This window comes from Sinohyriopsis cumingii, chromosome 1, assembly GCF_028554795.1.
Source record: "Sinohyriopsis cumingii isolate HCF-2022 chromosome 1, ASM2855479v2, whole genome shotgun sequence".
Lineage (NCBI taxonomy): Eukaryota > Metazoa > Mollusca > Bivalvia > Unionida > Unionidae > Sinohyriopsis > Sinohyriopsis cumingii.
Genome location: NC_142961.1, coordinates 146088851 through 146112633, shown reverse-complemented (window position 1 = coordinate 146112633; position 23783 = coordinate 146088851). Strand labels below are relative to the sequence as shown.

Here is a 23783-nt window from a genome sequence, read left to right as displayed (position 1 = left end):
GATGTAGGACACAATGTATGACAGATGCAGGACACAATGCGTGACAGATGCAGGACACAATGCATGACAGATGCAGGACCATACCAAACACTCATTCAGACTTAAGGCCTGGTGAACTAAAAACAAGAAGGTTAAGGCTTGCATATTGAGTCTATGGTCAAAACATTGCTGAAAACCTTAACACTAACCTTAGCCCAATGCAGTCCTAGGCCATGCTGACCTACTTGCATTCAGCAATTACCTTCCTGGGTATTGTCTTATGCTAAAAACTTGCAGTAAGTCTGCAATGTTTATCCATGTAAATGGCTAAGTTTAATGTACTACCTGTAAATGTTTACAAAACTGGTAACCATGCACATAGTACTTATGGCCTTAGCCACAGTACATGTCCAGGACAAGTTGCATTATTGATTTATTTTATCACGTGCACAGAAGTAGCACTATGAAATGATATCATGACAATCCTAATGACGTTTTACCTACATTGTCAAATGTATTCAGCAAATACATGTCTTACAAATTGGTTCTTGTCATAAAGGATAAGAACATTTGTCTATTTACATTTCTAGCTTCAATTACAGGTGCATCGTAGATAAGGGAATATGCCTTTAAGCCAACGGCCAGACACATGAATAGCTCAAGTGGCAGAGAATCTGTATAGAATTATATTGGTCCTGGGATCTATGACCAGCATAACTGTTAATTTTTCCCTGTTACTGTGGTTCAGGATCTGTGTTCATAACAAACTTCTGTTAACAGACAGATGGACAAGAAAAAAAATAGACCATCCCATAATGACCAATAGAAGTTAAAGGTGGTGTTGCTACCCCTCTCTAGATTTAATGATCAGTTAGGTGACCCTGATTCAATCATAAAGGCTTTCTTGGATAAGTATTTGTGTGGCTTAATTAAGGTTCTTTATAAGCTAACTTAATATATTAAGTAAAATGTCCTTAATAATGAATTAATTGTCTTAGCGTCAAAATGATTCATCCAAAGTATGACGAAAATCCAGTAAGGGATTAAAACAATATAAGAAAACGTGAACAAAAAACATAATATAAATTTTCTAAGAGTGTGATCTTGATCACATCTTCAAGTGGGCAAGCAAGCATGCCACAGAATAAATTGTTTTAGCTTCTTAATTATTCATTCCCATGTTTAAGCAAACTCCATCAAAGACTTTAGGAAAATCAGCAAATGAAAAACTATAAACAAAACTTTAATACAAATTTTCTGTGTCTGTGACCCAACATAAATGGGACAAAGAAGCATGTGAGAGAATGGTGTTTTAGCTTCATAATAATTGCAGTTGTTGATCAATGTAGAGAAGATTTCCATTGGTCAGAACATAATCATGTGATCAGACCCAATTGCATTTATTTCTGTATAAACTGTATGGAGAACTACTTTACACTTCTATAAATAGAGTCACATGCAAAGTAACTAATGTAAATGCTGAATCAGAAGGAATACACACTGCATGCTTTTTAAAACAAAATAAAAATGGTGGGTTTATATTTTATGTAGAAAATTTATTAAATTGATATGACAGATTCAAATAACAAATCTGAATAACTTTTCTAAACATAAATAATTTTTTCTTTGATTAGGTTTGAAAAAAAGCTGGGAAATGCAAAATCTGCCAGGGAGAATATTGGGGCTATGTTGTACACTGTGGCTCGTTACAAATGAATTTAAAACTACAGGTGAATGGATATAGGGATTCTGGAAGAGGGGTTCAAAGACTAACATTATAAAAACTGGGTTCACAATCCTACAATATAAGACGCCGACCTTGATAGTTACAATGTGGGGTGGGGTGTGGGTGACAATCTTGTTACTCCCGCATTGTAACTGTCATGGTTGATGTCTTGCACTGTTTGACTATGGACCCCCATCACTACGTCCATTTACCAATAGTCTCAACTTCATTTTTAAGTAGGCCCTGTAGGTAGCCAAAACTGTTAATGAACTGTTAGATTTAAAGAAATGAAAATTGGTTACTCACATGTCTGGACAATAATGATTTGGTCAAGTCACAATGAACTTATTAGAGCATCAAATTCAAGAGTCATTCGTGTGTCAAACAAAACAACACAGCCTTTGCTTTGAATATTGAACTGCTACTCTGATCACATATGCCAATTTAGATAAAAGATTAAGAGCATGCTGTGGAATGTTCAAAGCCTTAGATCATCTACCATTGGTAGAATTCTTTTTTTTATATATTGACATAGCTATTACATTGCAGATGGAAAATCCCCTGTTATATAAATAGCTACATAGCAGATGTCCTCAATAAGAATTCATATGCTAAAGTAAAGCTCTAAAACTGATAGGAAGTATCTTAAAAAAACAAAATAACAATAAAAAACTAAATAAAATTACAAAGAATTGCAATTATAAGAGTCTAATGTTTTTTTCTGAGTCTGTCATGGTATAAACTGTCAGTCATCAACTCACACAGCTTGAACTCTTAAATAATTCAATCCAAGTATGAAAATCAAGAGATTAAGGAAATAGAAGCAAATGAAAAAATAACAATCTGTTGACACTGTCACCACTGGCAGAAAAGTGAACTGCTGTTTCTCACTTTTCAATAACCTGGATTTGATAAAATTTATTTATCCAATTTACATTACATAAAGAATATTAAATTTAAAAAATGGCAGTAAAAGTTTGTTCCCATGTGAACTAAACATAAAAATAATTTTAAATAACAGTAAAACAAAACTGCTTTTAACCCAGCCTGACAGATCAATAGCACAACAATTCAGTCAACATAAACTGGAAGACATGTTTTATCTCATGCTCTATACCAAGGGGAGATAACCACTCAGGGGAATTGTTTCAACCCAGAGCTAAAGCATGGAACCTTATAGGTAAAGCTCAGCTGGTGTATAAAAAGTAACCAACGTGGGGAAGGGGCAATAAGACATGAGGAAGATAAATACTGGATGATACTGCAAAGTTTATTTGTTTTAGTCTTACCTCCATCTGCTATTTAGGACCACATCATCTGAGAACCCAAATTTTCGGAAAAAGTCCACAGCAGCATTGTCTGCATGAACCACAACTGCATCATAATGCCCAACTACTGCTGGGTCAACTATTTGCTGAGGAAACAGAAGAGAGGAACATTATTCTTTTAATAAAATTGTTGAGCTCTATTTAAATGGGACAAATAGATTACCTGTATAATTTTTCATCTCAAACATATTAACATGAAACATTTTTGACACTGTGAAAATGTGCATGTAAATATACAATGAATAGGAATATCTTAATTTCATCTAAGTCGTTCTATACAGTTTCAAATTTTGCATAGGGTTTGATTTTTAGAGAAAAAGAATTTCCTCAGTTTTCAACACAGGTTATACTGGCTATTTAAAAAAGATCTTGATATCTTAGGTCCTGTTAAAAAAAACATTTAGTTCCCTTTAGCTTGGCCTTACTTCAGATGTGCACCTATCAAACAACTGCTAGCTCTCGGCCATTTTCACTTCCTGGACTTCTGAGGTAAATTGCAAAAAAAGGTGCCGATAACTTTACAGTTGACATATTTGGTAAGTCATTCACTGCATTTTCAGACGCTGGTATTTTCTAGTCTGGCAAAATTAATTTTCCCTGTTTTAATAACTGTTAAAGACATTGTACTTATTCAGGCATATGGCAGCTGTCATTTTGGTAGCTGTGTGCTTTGATCATGACCTATTTCCACAATTACAATATCTAAAGAAATTTCAGCCGCAGTACATAAAAGTAACATTATGCCAACATTCTCTCCATTGTGCATGTTGCACATTTGTAACTCCTGCCAATGTCCCCAAATAAAAGCAACTCTTCCTAACGGACCCATAGCACATTATGCATGTGACAATAAACTGATTTCAAAGTATTATTACCAAGGCTTGTGAAGAATTTTTATTAAAAAAGTTAAAAACATAAATACAATCGGTGAAACAGCTATGAAAATACTGTAAACTTAATCTGACAAAATGTTGTACAAAATATAATACTCTATGTATCCAATAATAAACCCTTCCTTAAAGATAAACCCTTCCTTAAAGATAAACCTACCTATTTTTGCAAAATGCTGTCAAATATTTACCAATGGTAACTTTGTATGATAAAAAGCCCCCTGATCTTATTATCGGAAATACTGAAAGTGTATAGAAAAGATGTGAAACAGAGGGGGAAAAGAAATATAGATGGGAATCATTCTATTTTGTTTTCAAAAGTAATTTTTCAGTAAATATTCATCACATTAAAGCTTAGTATACCACAATGGAAATCCTAAAATTTTAAAACCTGGAAGTAAATTTTTGGAACATTGGATCATTTTCAAGAATACTTACAGAGAGAAGAAATTTTCCTATTCCATATTTCCTGTATCTTCTCCGTACACTGACCAATGTTAGATGTACTACCCGCTCTTTACTTCTCCTAAAAATATTTAAAAAATCAAAACAAAATTAAATGGAATATTTACCTAACACATAATTGCTCAACTAAGAAATATCAACAATAAAATGGATATCTTTTATTGATGTATGTTGAATTTTGGAGAATTTTATGATGGAAAATGAAATGATTGGGGCAAAGTAAACACTTGATGCAAACATTACAGTGACTTAAAATGAGCTCAGTATTAGATAGCTTCAGTATTCAAGCTGGTCACCACTGTATCTATGACATGCTGGTCATCACTGTATGGACGTCATGCTGATCACTAATGTATGTATGACATACTGGTCATCACTATATATATATATATATATATATATATATATATATATATATATATATATATATAATGTCATGATGGCCACCACTGCATGTCATCCTGGGTCATGCTGGTCACCACTGTATATATAACATGCTGGTCACTAATGTATTGATGTCATACTGGTCACTACTGTATGTATGTCATGCTGGCCACTGCAATATGTATATCATGCTGGTCACTACTGTATGTATGTCATGCTGGTCACTGCTGTATGTATGTCATGCTGGTCACCACTGTATATATGTCATGCTGGTCACTACTGTATGTATGTCATGCTGGTCACTGCTATATGCATGTCATGCTGGTCACTATCGTATGTTGTATGCATGTCATGCTGGTCACTACTGTATGTATGTCATGCTAGTCACTACTGTACATCATGTTGGTCACTGCTGTATGCATGTCATGCTGGTCACTGCTGCACGTATGTCATGCTGGTCACTACTGTATACATATCATGCTGGTCCCTACTGCATGTATGTCATGCTGACCACTACAGTATGTATGTCATAATGGTCACTACTGTATGTCATATCCAACTGCCAACTATACAGACCCAGATCTACTGGTACACAATGTCAAACAAATACAAGTCTATACAGTTTATTATGAATAATCAGTAGAATAAACACAGATCCTGATATGCCAGCACATTATGCAATGGTAAATCATGGTCTATGTTGTTTGCAGCTGGACACAACCTACAAGCAACTATATATGGTACCTATATTGAAGTCTTTATTTGCAGGAAATTTAAAAGATCTTTTAAATCCAAACATTGTTGGACCTTTTAATCAGCCCTGCTTGATTATAAATCGATTCCCAGCTTGTACAAAACTTTGGCAAACTAATTACTCAAGAAAGCTCTGTGAAATAATAAACCATGTCAAGACACTCCAAGTACAATAATAAAGTGTTAGGTGTAGCATCAATCCAAATATGAGATAATATAATCATACATTTTTGCACCAACATTTTCTAATATGGTCTGTTTGCCATATGTACATCTCTTTGTAAATGTGCCACTTTTTAAGCCAGACTTTTTATTGACCAACACTAGGATGGTTGGATCCAGGATTGTTTAAATGGGGGTTGGAGTTTAGCCAAAAGTAGCTAAACTTTTGTCCTATGTCCCCCAAATTTTGAGTTCTATGTAACCTCTGGGCACACTTTTCCTCAGGAAAAAATAAAAGAAACATGTCTACTACTTTTCTTACATTCATCCAAATGTATGTTTGTTGCTAGCAATGGCCAAAGTCGCTAAAGGCGATACAAACTATAAGATGGCAACTTACATCCATTTTAAAATAACATGCTTGGTAATCGGAAGATGAAAGATTTGTGGTAGTCTGCTGAGTTGTAAGGTAGAGTCTTTGTTGGCTTCTAGTATTACATATTTTGGGGACTGAAGGCACACACATGGTAGCAAATATTTAATTTCTTTCAAGACTGAATTAAGGACAAAAGGGAATAAATTAACACAAGCACATAATTTATCATTTAATCTATGAATTCTTAATTTGAAAAAAAAGTAATTCAGGACCATATGACCCTGATTTTGGTCGCAACCTGAGGCTGGGAGGCTTACACATATTTCTTTTCATATGTGATGCATCCAATAATTCTGTTCTCAATGCCAACATGTTCCTCTTTAAATGGCCCCTGACATGTTTTTCTATTCTTCCTCCTGTGTAATACTGACTGTATAAAAGTGTTCATTCCCTTGGAAAAGTCCTCTTCGGTGCTGAAATAGAATACAACACCTCAAATTACAGCACACACAAATTATTAGTGGCAAAATTGGTACTGTTTAGCCATGTTGTATTAATAAGATTATGCCAAATACAGTAGCAATACACAAAAGTAGCACTAAAAGATACAGGATTAACCAGAAAAGAGGATCCTGATTTTAAAATTCTCTGATACAAAAATTGCCAAAAACAGACTTGGTACTGTGTAACTTGGTTGTTATTAAGGCAGTATATAGAAAAAATTGTCCAATTCTTGTAACATGGAAAGTTTTTGTAACATAGGTGTATACTATAATGAAAATAGCAATAATAAGGACTGATAAAAGGCTCTTTTAAACATTTAAGTCACTGAGAATAAAGAAATAAAATTGACGCAATTACCAAGTAAATCTCAACAGAATCTGGCAGCGGCCAGTTCAGGTAGTAATGTGAGTCTATCAACAGTACTCACAGAATATCTGATTTTGTTTATTAATTTACTTTATTTGTAAATATTACCCATAATGACCATGGAAGGCTTGTAATTATGGCCACAACAACAGTGAAAGACATGCAAATATGGCCTACGTGCCAGTGAAAGGCATGTAAATATGCCCCAATAATAGTAACAGGCATGTAAACATGGCAACAAATTATGGTGGATGACCTGTAAAATGTGGTCAAAATAACAGTAAAAGGCATATAAATATGGCCTTAATGACCATGAAAAGCAGGTAAATATGGCCACAACAACAGCAAAAGACATGCAAATATGGCACAAGTGTCAGAGGAATGCCCCAATGACACTGGAAGGCAGAGTTTGAATCTTTTATTTACCTACTACATTTGAGGCTTTACCTAAATACCCAGCTCCAAACATGAATCATTATTTTATAGCATAAATCACAAAATTCTGATATGGATTTTACCAAAATTGGTAGACAAAAAAAGCAAATAATTGCTCTCAAATACTGCAGGAAAAAATATTAAAATGAAAATGTAATCAATGGTTTGGATAATAAAGAATTTGCTGATTAATCTTTTGTGTAATACTTCATTACAGAAAATAAAAATTTACTAAATTTGAATAGCAACAGCATTTGTTCTTTGATTTCCCATATCAATCCACTATACCTAATATTTAGCATGTACAAATCATAACTCTTTGATTTCCCAAATCAATCCACTACACCTAATATCTAGCATGTACAAATTGTAACTCTTTGATTTCCCAAATCAATCCACTACACCTAATATCTAGCATGTACAAATCATAACTCTTTGATTTCCCATATCAATCCACTACACCTAATATCTAGCATGTACAAACCATAACTCTTTGATTTCCAAAATCACTCCACTACACCTAACATCTAACATGTACAAACCATAATTCTTTGATTTCCCATATCACTCCACTACAACTAATATCTAGCATGTACAAATTATAACTCTTTGATTTCCCATATCACTCCACTACACCTAATATCTAGCATGTACAAATTGTAACTCTTTGATTTCCCATATCAATCCACTACACCTAATATCTAGCATGTACAAATTGTAACTCTTTGATTTCCCATATCAATCCACTACACCTAATATCTAGCATGTACAAATTGTAACTCTTTGATTTCCCATATCACTCCACTACACCTAATATCTAGCATGTACAAATTATAACTCTTTGATTTCCCATATCACTCCACTACACCTAATATCTAGCATGTACAAATCATAACTCTTTGATTTCCCATATCACTCCACTACACCTAATATCTAGCATGTACAAATCATTACTCTTTGATTTCCCATATCACTCCACTACACCTAATATCTAGCATGTACAAATCATAACTCTTTGATTTCCCATATCACTCCACTACACCTAATATCTAGCATGTACAAATCATAACTCTTTGATTTCCCATATCACTCCACTACACCTAATAGCTAGCATGTACAAACCATAACTCTTTGATTTCCCATATCATTCCACTACACCTGGTATCTAGCATGTACAAATCATAACTCAGATCGTAACTCTTTGATTTCCCATATCCCTCCACTACACCTAATATCTAGCATGTACAAATCACAACTCTTGTAAACATAAACATAAATGGAATTAATAGTGGTCTTTGACCCAAATAACAAACCAGGACAGTCATGTTAGGGCTGTTCAGTTTATACTTACATGGTATCCAGGAACAGCAATTTTTACAATATATATGCCATAGTACTTGGATTAATAAGAGTTTATATGCAAATGATAAAATATTCTAAACAGCATCTATATGTGACCACTCCATGCTGAAAATGTCTTCTTTGGGTCCAAATTTTATTTACTAGAATAGTCCTTAACTGAGATTATAGACTGTATACTTGACATTACTGATTGCATATCTGATATTATTGATTGTATATCAAAGATTATTGTCTGCATTGCATCTCTGAGATTACTGACTGCATCTGTGAGATTGCTGATCTGAAATTACTGATTGCATCAATGAGATTACTGACTGCATCTCTGAGATTACTGATTTCATATTTGAGATTACTGATTGCATCTCTGAGATTACTGATTACAACTCTGAGATTATTGATTAAATATCTGAGATTACTGGTTGCATATCTGACCTTACTGATTGCATATCTGAGATTACTGATTGCATATCTGAGATTACTGATTACATATTTGAGGTTACTGATCACATATCTGACATTACTGATTGCATATCTGACATTACTGATTGCATATTTGAGATCACTGATTGCATATCTGAGATTACTGATTGCATATCTGAGATTACTGATTGCATATCTGAGATTATTGATTGCATATCTGAGATTACTGGTTGCATATCTGACATTACTGATTGCATATATGAGATTACTGATTGCATTTCTGACATTACTGATTGCATATTTGAGATTACTGATTACATATTTGATATTACTGATTGCATATCTGACATTACTGACTGCATATCTGACATTACTGATTGCATATTTGAGATTACTGATTGCATATCTGCTGGATATACTTGATAAAGACACCAACCTTGTACAATGGCAATTATTGGTGTGATACAATATGCATACTTACATGCATACATATAAGCTACTTTTGAAAAATACTGCAATCAGGGCTAGACATATCCAGTTTCCCAAAGCTCAGGGCAAGTTAAACATGGATCAGGCAAGTTCATATGTGCTAGGTGCTTGCCCAGGGACAAAGCTCAAGAGAGAGAGAGACAGACACAGAGAGAGAGAGAGAGAGAGAGAGCGAGAGAGAGAGAGAGAGAGAGAGAGAGAGAGAGAGAGAGATTTCAGTTCATGACGTTTTGTGTTCTGCAAGTTATATAATATGCAAGGTTGCCATACTACATATAACATCACCTTTACATTGTCATGATATGTACAACATACTTCTTCTATATAAATGCCTGCAATTTCATTAATCTATCAATCCTTTATTTCATGATACCCTGTCAAATGTCAAAGTCTGTCACTCTTCTTGAAGTCAAAACCAAGGTGTATCTAACATTTTCTTGACTAGACAAGATAATCTGAAAGCTTACTACCTGAAGCAAGTTTTGTCAAACAAAGAATAAAGTGTTATATTCTAACTTGTTACATGTATAAATTACATTTTAATTCAGGTATTTTAAAAAAATGGAATCTGCAGATTTCTAAGTCCTGACCTAACCAAAGGAATGAGTCACCTCCTCCCTAATCATTATGCAAGGGCCAATGAAACTGCCACGCCAACTTTCTGGGCCAATGAAATGTGCCAAGCTTGCCAACTCTCAAAAGTAAAATATCGGTTTGTGAAAGATTGTTTTGATGCATGTCACTGATTTCAGAATGACTAGGTGTTAATTGTTTTGTGTATATTTAATTTGTATTTTGTATTGCCTATTGTCCATGATCATATGCTATGTATATTTAATATGTATTGTGTAATTGACCTTTGTCCATAACTGAGGGTAGTAGTTGGGCCTACTTAGTTTTTTTTATAAACAACATAATACATAGCTAATTCTTGTCTATGATTTTGGATTATATTTTAAAATCATTATTACTTGGAGAAAAACATGTTTACAGTTGTTGAGTTCAAGATCTATTTTTCTAATAAAAATTAAGAATGTTCTAGAAGTAAGTTACTTACCAATTTGATGGGAAAATGACCCTCATCCTGGTTCAGTTATTGTGTCTTAGCTTTTTACATAAATGTTGCTCAATTCAGAATTACTCATTCCATTCATAACATCAGTCTTTGTGGAATAAATTTTAGTTGTGTAGTTTTTATGTGAGAGGATTTATTTATTTAAATTAGTTAATGGAATTTCAAAGAGCTCAGTAATACAATTGGAATAAATCACTATTATGGTATTATTGTGAATTGATCAAGAAACAATTTGGAATATATCGTTGTGATACATCAAGACTGTTAGCACATCAACACTATTCCCCGCTATTGTTATATCAGCACATTCAAAGCTTGGATTCATTGTGAACACCACTGTAATTCATTCAGAATACCACACAATCCTTTGAACTTGTGATAGAAATTTCAGGACTATTTGAGATTTAATTCACGGTACTGTAAGCTCCTTTTAAATTTTCTTTTTCTGTAACTTAGTTTAAGGCCACAGAGTCATAAGAACTGTTAATGACATAAATCACACAGTTTCTGTTACAGGTATGTTTGGAAATAAAAGGCACTGGCTGCTAATTATCTGCCACTCTAACGACTTGCAAACATTATGGTAACTTTTCAGTTCAAAGTCTTTTACCTAACCATCACTCACTCTACATCATTCATTTTTCATTCATGTACAGTTACATACTATCAATCAATTACACTGTACATATATATTTCAATCTGCATGACAGGCAATATTAGCAAATATGAAGCTGCTTAAAAAACTGTTTACAAAAGCCTTATCTGTCTGTATATATATCATCTTTTTAACTAATTATGTCAAATCAAAACATTTTTTCTCATCTAAATATCTATCTACATGTACTTGTACTATCAAATATATCTTTGTGATAACATTAATTATTAGCATATGCTTTTAATGTGCAAAACACAATTTAAAAAACAAAACCAAATAAGTTGTCTATTTTATTTTTAACAGTTGCTGTCATACTATTTTAAAATATTTGTATATGAGGGCAGGTTTTTCAGTCAGCTTGACCTGGACTTTTGTAACAATTTATCATGTCCTGGCAATATAACAATGATTTCTGAATTCATCATGTAGAATGAATATACTGCACTCCAGCCATATTCCATCAGTATCAAAATAGACTTTCATACGCACTGTACTTACTCCTCCTCAGATTCTTCTTCCTCTGACTCGGTGTCACTGTAGACCTCAGCAAATGTGCTGGGCTCTGATTCTTCTACTTCATACACATCTTCCTCTGCTGACAGTTCATTCCCTTTATTTTCTACACAATTTTCATCATCATCATTTCCATCGTCATTTTCTTTCTCTTCCTTTTTTCGTCTTTCCTCAAGGTGTTGTAAAGCCTCTAAATAGAATGAAATCAATACATTTATTAGTTAAAATATTACCACTTATTCGTTTTTTAATAAAAATCTTCATATTTCTATAAACAATTCATTAAATCAATTATACTGTTTATAGAAACAACTCCATGAATAAATCATCCTATTTCTATAAACAATACAGTGAACCAATCATACTATTTCTATAAACAACTCTCTCTCTCTCTCCTCTCCTTCCTCTCTCTCTCTCTGTCTCTCTTTTTCTCCAACATTTTCATAATTCAAACTTTAAAGTTTACTACACAATTCCGAAGATAGAAATTAATACTCTGAATACAGTAAATGAACCTAATTATTAAGTCATATTCAAAACATATTTCTATTGAGATATGGTTACCTTTCACATCTCTAAGAAGTATGATTGTCCTTGCCCATCGTTCACAGACAGTGGAATAAAGAACATCAGGGGTCATCTCAGAGAGGGAAACATCATACAGACCCACAACTGCATGCAGGAGATCCATGTCTGAAACCTGGAGTATAATTTTTCCATAATGCCTGTTTTTCCATTAAGATCAACAATAAAACAAGAGGCCCAAATGAGCCTCATCTCATTCACCTGGCTTATATAGCTTACCAGTTGACCATCACACTACGCAGGCTTCGATCATATACTTATAAGATCACAACAATGTAAACCATCTCATGACCTTGATATCAGGTATATTTTTAATTATTTCACAGTGGTCTAAGAAAATTTCCTTCCAAAGATAAAGACATAATTATTATCTGTACTCTCACTCACTGTCAATCTAATCTTGAAGATACAAAACCTACTAACCAAGTTTGATCAAATGCTTATAAGAAATAGAATCTCTAGGGAAGCAATATGCTCAGCCAATCAGATGAAGAATCACCTAATATGGGTAGATCTCAATTGTTACAGAATCCTCCACTTACTAAGCAAAATCCAATCAAATTTTGGCCTTCAGAGTGATGAGAAGCTCAGCCAATCAGATGCAAGATTACAAATATGTTACCTCACAAACACAAGAAGATTTTGTTCAAAATGCAACTCATATGACATCTTGATGACACAAAACTATTAACCAAAATCTGATTACAAATACAGTCAAATCAGTTGCCATGATCACCTGTTCTCAGCAGATATTCCCATCACCCACCTTGAAATTTTCTCTAAAAAATCATGTATGTTAAATCACTCACTTTACACAGTCACTGGCCATGTATTTCATAACCAAACAGTACAGAGTGCATAACACAAAAAAGCAATCATGCACATTGTTCTTTCAAAACTTCTCTCCTTACAATAGATAATTCAACCAGACATGATGAGTATCAAATAACACATCAAGATAGCATGTTTGTCAAGCTATATTTTATTATTAAAAGGCCTTCCAAAGTAAGTGACCTGTAATCTCAGTATCCATTAATTGTCGGTTCTGACAATATGAATGTTCCATACAATAATTTGAAGCCTCCTTTCAAAATTCTTCTTTTTTTACTTGTAATGCAAGCTGAAGAATTGGCATGCTGAAAGGAAATCATATTTGCAACAAATATTTTTATCACGTGATTATTAGAATTTTTTTTAAATTTTTTTTAGAAAAATGGACTTCATTACTGTCAGTTAAAATAATCTCATGCCAAACAATGTTTTTGCATTTAATCTAATTTTCTGGCATGTAACATAAAGAAAATACATGCATAGTGAAACTTGGCTCAATAGACCACATCTTTTGCTAGCAGACAGCAGTCTTTTAAGATAGGTTGTCTTCATAGCAGGCAGGCCAGTCAGTCAGTTGGTTGGTATGTAGGTAAGTTGGTAGATAGGTAGATAAAAGATATATTTGTATCTGTACAGTATATGTGTTTTCATTCAATTATGTCCTCTATTTCTCAATACACATTTAATATTGGTTTTAAGCAATACTTTATTTTCAAGCTAAAAAATCTGTTAAATATTTTATAAACATATTCTGTACGTGTATAAAAATGATTACATGTATATTCATACCCATTTTAGTCATACTTGAAAGTGGACTGCTCCAGCGGCCTAAGCGTCTGACTCAGATGCAGGTTGTCACGGGTCCAAACCCCTGGCCGAGTCCCACCAAAGATTTATAAAAATGGAAAAATGGTACTAGCAGCTGCCTCACTTGGCACTGAACATTAAGAGGTCAGAGTTATGAATGGTCAGCCTGGTGTCAGGATAATGTAACTGGGTGGGACATGATGCTACATGTCTGTGACATGATGCCCTAGTGCTAGACATCACTATAAACTGCCACACTGCATCATAGCGATATGACTCAGATTGTTAAAGCTAGATTACAAATCCAAATCACACACACACACAAAGACTTGAAAGTGTGTATGTTTCGCTGGAGAGATACATACAGTGTAATTTGGCCATATGACTTTAAAAGGGTACAGCTGAAACTATACATTGTAAAAAATAGGACAGGGCCAACAAGATTAGTCTTCTAATTGCAATTGGTAAATCAACAACAACTTTAACATTATTTTTATACTTTCTGAAATGCACAATAAAATGGCAGTTGAAACAATATATAAACTGTTTTAAAGTGACCCCTGTAACATGGGAGCAAATGCGTGAGTGAATTCATACCATAGTGTTTGTCCTAATTTCATTATTTCCAATAAAACATTTACTGTAACTATTTCCAATAAAACATTTACTGTAACTATTCTTAGACAACACAATGAAGTATAGAAGTCATTATATGAATGAACTGGACCCTTCTTTCCAACTGAATTAACACCAAGAAAAAGTATGGCGCCATGCCATGCATGTGAATGCATCTATTTTTAGAAAGAGGGATATTATTTTTATATGACTGCTCACTTTCTAGCTTTGTTACAACAACCCATTCATAGGATTGCAAATTTATAGTTTTATTATTTGTTTACATACTTGTAGCAATGCTATGCATTGGTTAAATAGTCTATGCTTTTTTCATATTTTCAAAGAAATGAGTGATGTCAGAAACAGCCTTGACTTTACAAGCTGCAGTGCTTTTCAGATTCTATAACATAGCACTGTTTCATATATTTCTAACCTACAGGAATACATTTTTAGGCTACATCTACTATCACAAAAAATGTTGAATTTCCTTTCTGTGAATCATACATTTTCCTTAACCTATTTGCCCAAATATTTATGAAAACAGATAATCTAATGGAGCAGTATTTCATAGACACAGTGATATCGGTTAATTACATGTTCAAATACAGCTTAAAACTGATTTTTATAAAGAAATTAATGCAAAAACAGCAGTTAAAAATTTCATTCTTTTAAAATTTACATTAGATTGTGCTCTTTACTGCTGCTATTCTTAAACACAAATTACTATTTAAATATTGATGTTTAAGTTTCAAAACAGAAGTTGGTATGTTTTCATCATTAAATGGTAGGCCTAACTTGCAGGAATTAGGTAGTGATAACATGCTTGAGAAAAGGTGTAATGGGCAGTCTGCTATTAAAACACATGCTTTGAATGTGCAAAGGTTTGTTTTGTCAGTCCAATTGGTATCAACACTGCATATGATACATTTCGCCTTGGGCTACAATACAACGCTGTCAGAATAGCCAAAAAAGTGAGGGATATCTCAAAAGTCATGAACTACTGTCACTCATTTTATGTCCAAAAAAATCATAGGGTGAAGTCATTTTCACTTTCCTAATAGAACAAGGCATGGTTTACATTTTTTAGGCAATTTATTTGCCTACTCTGCCTGGTAGCTTGACCCCTAGTTTAAGAAAACACTAATGAAACAACAAAAATGTATAAACTGACCAAATCACCCATTTATATACCCTAAAATAAGAAGTATATTTACCTTTCAATAACAGTCTAATTTAGGCAAACAAACAAAAAAAAACATTGTGTATGTTCCTTATAGTTCTGGTTTTAAAATTATGGTAATGGGGCTTGTTTTGTTTTAATAAACATTATATATATATATATATATATATATATATATATATATATATATATATATATATATATATATACACACACAATGATTAGGATATATAAGGTTTTAAGCGCATCAAAGTACTTGGTAAAATCAGCTCAATTAGATACACAAATCAATTTCAGGAATTTTAAATATTTTTTTACCAATGGGGGCAAAAGTGCTAGGATCAGCAAAAATAAACAGGGACGGTCGGCTGACCGGAAGCATACTTTGTAGGGGCCCTTATTCAAGTCAGAAACATGGATTTGATTTTAAAAGCGGATTCAACGGAAAAATGAATAAATAGGTAATCCACTGTGCTTGACAGTCTGCATGCACGGGCATCCTGATCTAAACTTTAGCTAAGAGGTTACTTGTTTCAATCAATGCTAAATACTTTTGTGAATAGGCAAACTGGTTCTTCAAAGTAAACACGTCTGAACAAGACTTTTACGCTGAATAGAATGAGCAATAATCTTTTTTAATTTAAAAAAATACAGTTTCACCAAAAAATTTCGGTGAGTACGGGTGCTGAATAAATAAGAATGCAAGTTTACCCCAGGAATAATACCCCATTCTTTCATACTGGTTAATGAGGTACTCCGAGATAGTTGCAGCAATCTACGAAAGTCCACAATGACTGGGCAACCTGAAATAAGTCCACCTTTTCTGTTTTCGAATGTGACTTTATCTGATAGTTGTGCCCCTGGTCTGGTAAAGCCATCATCTTCTGCATTGTACAATTTGTCTGCACTTCCTTTCCTATTAAATGATTTAGTGTTTTCCACCAATTCTGGGAGCTCGTCGTTGTCCGCCATAATGTCAACAAAACAGTTGCGAACGGAATGCTAACCTGATTAATTTTTCTAATTCAGCTAAGTTATTAATTATTGAGAAACCAGTCTGTTATACAGCCTGGTTCCCGGAAAAAGAACCAACTAATGTGCCAGTCGGAATCTCATCGTTTTCCATCTAGAATTGTGAAGTGAGTGGTTGTTTTTACGTCATAATTATGTCTCAAGCAACACAATTAACAGATGACATGTCATCACTAACAACAATGCAACCAATAGGTGGATACAATTAAAACAAAATTATTTTTTTCATTGTTTCTTTACAAAGTTGTAGTTTAAAATGTGCAGGCATTTCAAAGATTGTTGAGACGTTGTCGAGCGTTATTTTCAAGACATGTCATGTCATAAGACTGTTTTCTGCACATTGAGCCGGAAAACGGGGCATCATCAAATACAATCAAGAGGTAAAATTGTCACAACATATTAAAGCCAACTAATTTAGAAACATGCATGCCTTCGTTTTAGAGTAATCAGCGGTGTCTTTGGCACTGAATCATTTCGATGGATGGTTTATCTTTGGTGCGGGAGGGGTCGCATATGCATGAGCCATACTGGACTGTTATATATATATATATATATATATATATATATATATATATATATATATATATATATATATATATATATGCCGTCTTCTGGTACTAATATTAGTACCCTTACTCCTACCTCGTGGACAACAAATCAAGTTGAGGCTACGACATCGTAGCTAGAGCCGTCTTCCTACTCTCGGGGGGGGGGGGGACAGTTCTTTAGATATCGTTTTAAGACACCCCAATGTAGAGCTTGCTTTACGGCAGATGTTGTTGACATGTGTTCCGGTAGTAAGTAAAATGGTTGGTTCTGGCTCACCCCATCTAACCAAGCATTATTTTACTGTTTGCAGTGCTCGCTATGCTCGACCTGAAAAAGGTTAAGCAATTTTAACATATTTAGCCACATTGTTTGATGTGATCCAGAACGCGACCGTTTCTCTTACTACTGTGATATTTTTATTTTTCATCGAGTTTAATAAAAGTTTTCAATGCCTGATTTTAATGTACCCGTGTGCGAATGTGTTTACACCGTAGGAACAATATCGCTTGTCATCTGATTCATCCCTGAGGACGGGCGCGTCCATGTTAAATGCGGAATCAGACACACGCTTGAACATTTTATATTATTTGTTGTTTAACACGACAGCAGTGAATGGGGATACCCTAGCGACAATGGGAATTGGCATTACAGACCCCCCCCCCGGGACTGTTTAGCGACTATGTAAATTTAACATGGAGAAAAATCGTGGGACTGTTTAGCGACAAGGGAAATTAACATGGGAAATAGATTTTGGGACTGTTGAGCGACAAGGGGAAATTAACATGGGAATAAATCGTGGGACTGTTGAGCGACAAGGGGAATTGAACATGGGAATATGGGACTGTATAGCGTCAAGGGAATTTAAACAGGGTGGGACTGTATAGCGTCAAGGGAAATTGAACATGGGAAAAATTGCTGGGTCACTCTAGGGACAATGGGAATTGAACATGGGAATAGAGTGTGGGTCTGTCTAGGGACTAGGGGAATTTAACATATGGAAATTGAACATGGTGGGTCTGTATAGCGTCATGGGGAATTGAACATGGTGGGATTGTCTAGGGACAATGATGGTAGAGGGTCAAACACAACAGAGACAGAGACATACATACACTAGTACAAGCGTGAGATTTATATATAAAGCATTACCAAGACCTGAAATCTTGCTGGGGTGTTCAAAAATTTGCATAATTGTAATGATGCTATAAATAGCTATAATCAAGGAAATGCTCAACGACAAAATGGATGTGACTAAAAGTAACGCTAAAATGACGAAATTGTCCCAGAATTTAAAGGAAAATAAACATATCCCCGAAAATTAAGTTACACTGGTTTAGACTAAAATGGATACAATTAGTAACTACTTACAATATCAACTTGTGTGACGATCGTGGATACACACCCATGTATCTATTTATAGCTATAATCAGTTGAAATTCCTATGAAATTCCACTATCTATTTATAGCTCCAACTCGTGGGTTATTCCTTTGGAAAATCCCACTATCTTTTTATAGCCTCAGCTTGAGTGACGTTCCTGTTTATGAACTCTAGTATATATGTATAGCTACAACCTGTGGAAATCCCCAAGTCCATATTTATAGTCTTAAAATTTCCAGCGTCAGTGACGTCACTGTACTGAACACTAGGGGATAAGTGTTAACAGTGTTGCAAGTGGCTGACCTGAATACGCGCTACTGTAGGTAGGTAGGTAGAATGTATTTGATAGGGATAAAGGGAGTTTTATACGGACAAACAGAGACCAATACACACACACACACAAACACACACACACACACACACAACGTACGCGCGCAGACATATTCACACACACACACAAACACACAACGTACGCGCGCAGACATACTCACACACACACACACACACAAACACACAACGTACGCGCGCAGACATGCTCACACACACATACACACACACACTATAAAATAGATAAAATTAGTAACTACTTACAAAATCAACTTGTGTGACGATCGTCGATAAACACCCATGTATCTATTTATAGCTATAATCAGCTAAAATTCCTATGAAATTCCACTATCTATTTCTAGCTCCAACTTGTGGGTTATTCCTTTGGAAAATCCCACTATCTTTTTATAGCCTCAGCTTGAGTGACGTTCCTGTTTATGAACTCTAGTACATATGTATAGCTACAACCTGTGGAAATCCCCAAGTCCATATTTATAGTCTTAAAATTTCCAGCGTCAGTGACGTCACTGTACTGAATACTAGGGGATAAATGTCAACAGTGTTGCAAGTGGCTGACCTGAATACGCGATACTGTAGGTAGGTAGATAGAATGTATTTGATAGGGATAAAGGGAGTTTTATACGGACAAACAGAGACCAATAGACACACACACACAAACACACAAACACACACACACAAACACAACGTACGCGAGCAGAATACTCACACACAAACACACAACGTACGCGCGCAGACATACTCACACACACACACACAAACACACAACGTACGCGCGCAGACACACACACACAAACACACAACGTACGCGCGCAGATATACTCGCACACACACACTATAAAATAGATAAAATTAGTAACTACTTACAAAATCAACTTGTGTGACGATCGTCGATAAACACCCATGTATCTATTTATAGCTATAATCAGCTAAAATTCCTATGAAATCTCATTATCTATTTATATTACAACTTGTGGGTTATTCCTTTGGAAAATACCACTATCTTTTTATAGCCTCAGCTTGAGTGACGTTCCTGTTTATGAACTATAGTACATATGTATAGCTACAACCTGTGGAAATCCCCAAGTCCATATTTATAGTCTCGAAATTTCCAGCGTCAGTGACGTCACTGTACTGAACACTAGGGGATAAATGTCAACAGTGTTGCATGTGGCTGACCTGAATACACGCTACTGCAGGTAGGTAGGTAGAGTGTATCTGATATGGATAAAGTGAGTTTTATAGGGACAACCAGAGACCAATAGACACACACACACACACACACACACACACAACGTACGCGCGCAGACATACGCACACACACACACACACAGAGGGAAGAGGAAAAAACAACCCCCAAATATACTATCAACACAGAAGGGAGATAATACAAACCCCAAATAAACTATCCACACAAACGTACGCGAACGCATACAAACCCCAAATATACTATTAACACAGAAGGGAAATAATACAAACCCCAAATAAACTATCCACACAAACGTCCACGAACGCATACAAACCCCAAATATACTATCCACACAAAGTCGCTAACGCATACAAACCCCAAATATACTATCCCCACTCGGGAGGAAGAAGAAAACAACCAAATATACGATCTACACAACGTACGCGAACACACACACACACACACACACACACACACACACACACGCACACCACAGAGGGAAGAAGAAGAAAACCATTATACACTATCCACACGGAGTGAAGAAATAACCCTTTATATATACTATCAACAGAGAGTGAAGAAAATAACCCATTATATTCCATCAACACAGAGTGAAGAAGAAAAAGTTTTTTGAAAGCACCTAAGCCCTCACCTGCAATGACCAACTCTACCAAACACCTACACCCCACCCCCCACTCCCAACACTACAAAACCCATTTAACCCGTTATTTTATGGCATCAGTGTGTGATTTAGAAAACATCAAGACATAAAAATGATGGATGAATAGACTGACTATTGTTTACCGACTTGCATGCCTAAAGAGCGTGGGTGAAGGAAAACATCCTTCCATTTCAATTCTAACTAAAACATGATCCAGAGGGATAGAGAGAGGTGAAAGAGCACAATTTCATAAAGTGTGAGTAAAAACAAAACACGCCATCCTTATTATACAATGTCAAGACCAAGAGACACTTACGTTTTCTTTCTGGTCTATTCTCTTTTAGAAGGTAGTATGAAATTTCACATCAGGGCCAACGCATCGGCTCACATTGTCAATTTTTCCATTTCCATGTCTTTACTGGCACAAGTTCTTCATCATCTTCAATGTCTTCTTCTTCTGAATCCCTCTTCTCTGTTTCGTTTTGTTTTTTGTTTCTTCTCTTTTCTCGTAGGGCACTCTGAATTCCAGTGTCCTTTCTCCTGACAACGATATTAGGTATCTTGACTTTTGTCTCTCTTTCTTAGACGAAGCAGGTATTCTGGGGACAAATACCCATTTACCTTTGCAGATATAGCAAACTTCATTAGCACTTACACACTTTCGTATGACTCTTATCAAATCAACGACCAAAAGAGTAAGTTTTATTGCCACTTTCGCATGTGAATTATGCTTTCGTATGACTTTTAGCAAATATTTGACCAGCAGGTCGATCTGTGCTGACTCTTCCATCTTCTTGATCGTTTGAGAGCGGAATGAATACTCTGACGCTAAGACACTCTCTTTATATACAGGGACCTGCTACCTATGAAACCTAGTCAAATGTAATTTTGCAATAAGATGAAACGATTTCATTGAGGAAGTAAAAGGCAATGATATACCGTATCGCCTCACACAAAACCTGAAGTGTTAGTTCAAATCCGTGTCAGCAATTTCGAAGACGACATAACTGAGCTTTAATCAATGCTCTCCAATTATGCCACAAAACCACGAGTCCTGATTCACGCCAAAAGAAATTTCGTTCGGTCCATAAAAAATAGTATCACATCTGAGAAACGCAAAAACGAACTTCCAGAAAACTGAGAACGACGGCTTACACCTACAACGTGAATGTATGAGTTCAAGTAGTGCGTAAAACTTAGTCAAATTAAATTTTTATAGTCAAGATGAAACGATCTCTTTTCGAACAAGAAAGCAGACACCAAGCGACAATGGCGATCCGTGTCACACAACACTTTTCAAAATGTATATTATCAGAGGTTTGTTCTAGCGATCTGCACGGTTAAATTAAATGTTGATGTATTTTGCAATAAGACGGACACAATTTCCATGGGATCGCCCATGGTACGATTGTTCGTGCATTATTTTAATTTTTGAAAATATTTTTTATATAAATCGCCTATAGGATAGACCCAGTAAAGCATGGCCATTCTCGTCACTGTCTGAATAGCTACTCAAGTCAATTCGAAGCGAACGCGGTAAGAAAATAAGTATAGCCAATGAAGTGGCTTACAACAGGTGATGCATTGTTTTGTTCTAGGACTGTGTGGCATAATAATCCCTATGTTCTTGCGTTGTTACCATTACAGTGCAGACAGACTGAAATGTGAACTTACAAGCCCTCTTTGTGTGTTGTACCATTTCCTCTTACCACATCAAAATACTGAGCGTCACAGTATTGGTTCGCGTTTTCAAGCTGACCATTTTTTTATATCTCACTTAAACATTTCGACATAAACACTCACACTCACATCGGTAGAGTCAGAACAGACGTGTTACAGTATTGACGGGCATGTTATCTTTTTTTTTCAAACTAATAAATTTGGGGTTTGTATGAAGTAAAGAACCGAAAGTACAGTGAAACTCAAAGATGATGACCCAATCTGTCTGTCTATTGATGCGTGTATTTACTTAAGAAGAAATATGACCTCTAAAACACAAAGAGATACGGCAAGCATGATTAGATTAAACACAACGATGTTTTCCTTCACGCCCGTGTAATTTAGAGTTTCGGGATGATGGTGCATGACAGAGTACATTCGCCTACCTTTCCAAAGTGAGAGGCATTTCTTCACATGTCATTGTCTTTGTTAAATTCGGTTTCATTGATTAGTTATCGCTAATCTTTAATTTTTTTCGTGCATTTCTTTTTGATAGAAGATTTAAGGCTTTCTATTGTTGTAACGGTATTTATGTTGTTTAGTCTGTTGATGAAATTATCTATAGCAAAGTGCTTAAGATTTTTCAGTTTTTTTATTATTTCAAGCCCTACAAAAGGAGACCAAGTTTGTCTTCAAAGACGATTGAAACTCTAAATTACACGGGCGTGAAGGAAAACATCGTTGTGTTTAATCTAATCATGCTTGCCGTATCTCTTTGTGTTTTAGAGGTCATATTTCTTCTTAAGTAAATACACGCATCAATAGACAGACAGATTGGGTCATCATCTTTGAGTTTCACTGTACTTTCGGTTCTTTACTTCATACAAACCCCAAATTTATTAGTTTGAAAAAAAAAGATAACATGCCCGTCAATACTGTAACACGTCTGTTCTGACTCTACCGATGTGAGTGTGAGTGTTTATGTCGAAATGTTTAAGTGAGATATAAAAAAATGGTCAGCTTGAAAACGCGAACCAATACTGTGACGCTCAGTATTTTGATGTGGTAAGAGG

General features: G+C 35.0%; 1 protein-coding gene across 2 annotated transcripts in view; it reads right to left on the bottom strand.

The window, feature by feature from the left end:
* LOC149808100 (uncharacterized) overlaps positions 1-16890 on the bottom strand; it is an 83535-nt gene extending 66645 nt beyond the window's left edge. For both annotated transcript variants that reach the window (XM_089973474.1, XM_089973475.1), the window contains exons 1-6: positions 16612-16890; positions 12447-12582; positions 11868-12072; positions 6381-6536; positions 4362-4449; positions 2995-3119 (exon numbers count right to left, since the gene is read on the bottom strand). In XM_089973474.1, coding sequence (XP_089829600.1) covers positions 2995-3119; positions 4362-4449; positions 6381-6536; positions 11868-12072; positions 12447-12582; positions 16612-16872 — 971 coding nt within the window. In that variant the 5' untranslated portion in view covers positions 16873-16890. The remainder of the gene's footprint in view (positions 1-2994; positions 3120-4361; positions 4450-6380; positions 6537-11867; positions 12073-12446; positions 12583-16611) is intronic.
* Between the last annotated feature and the right edge of the window lie 6893 nt (positions 16891-23783).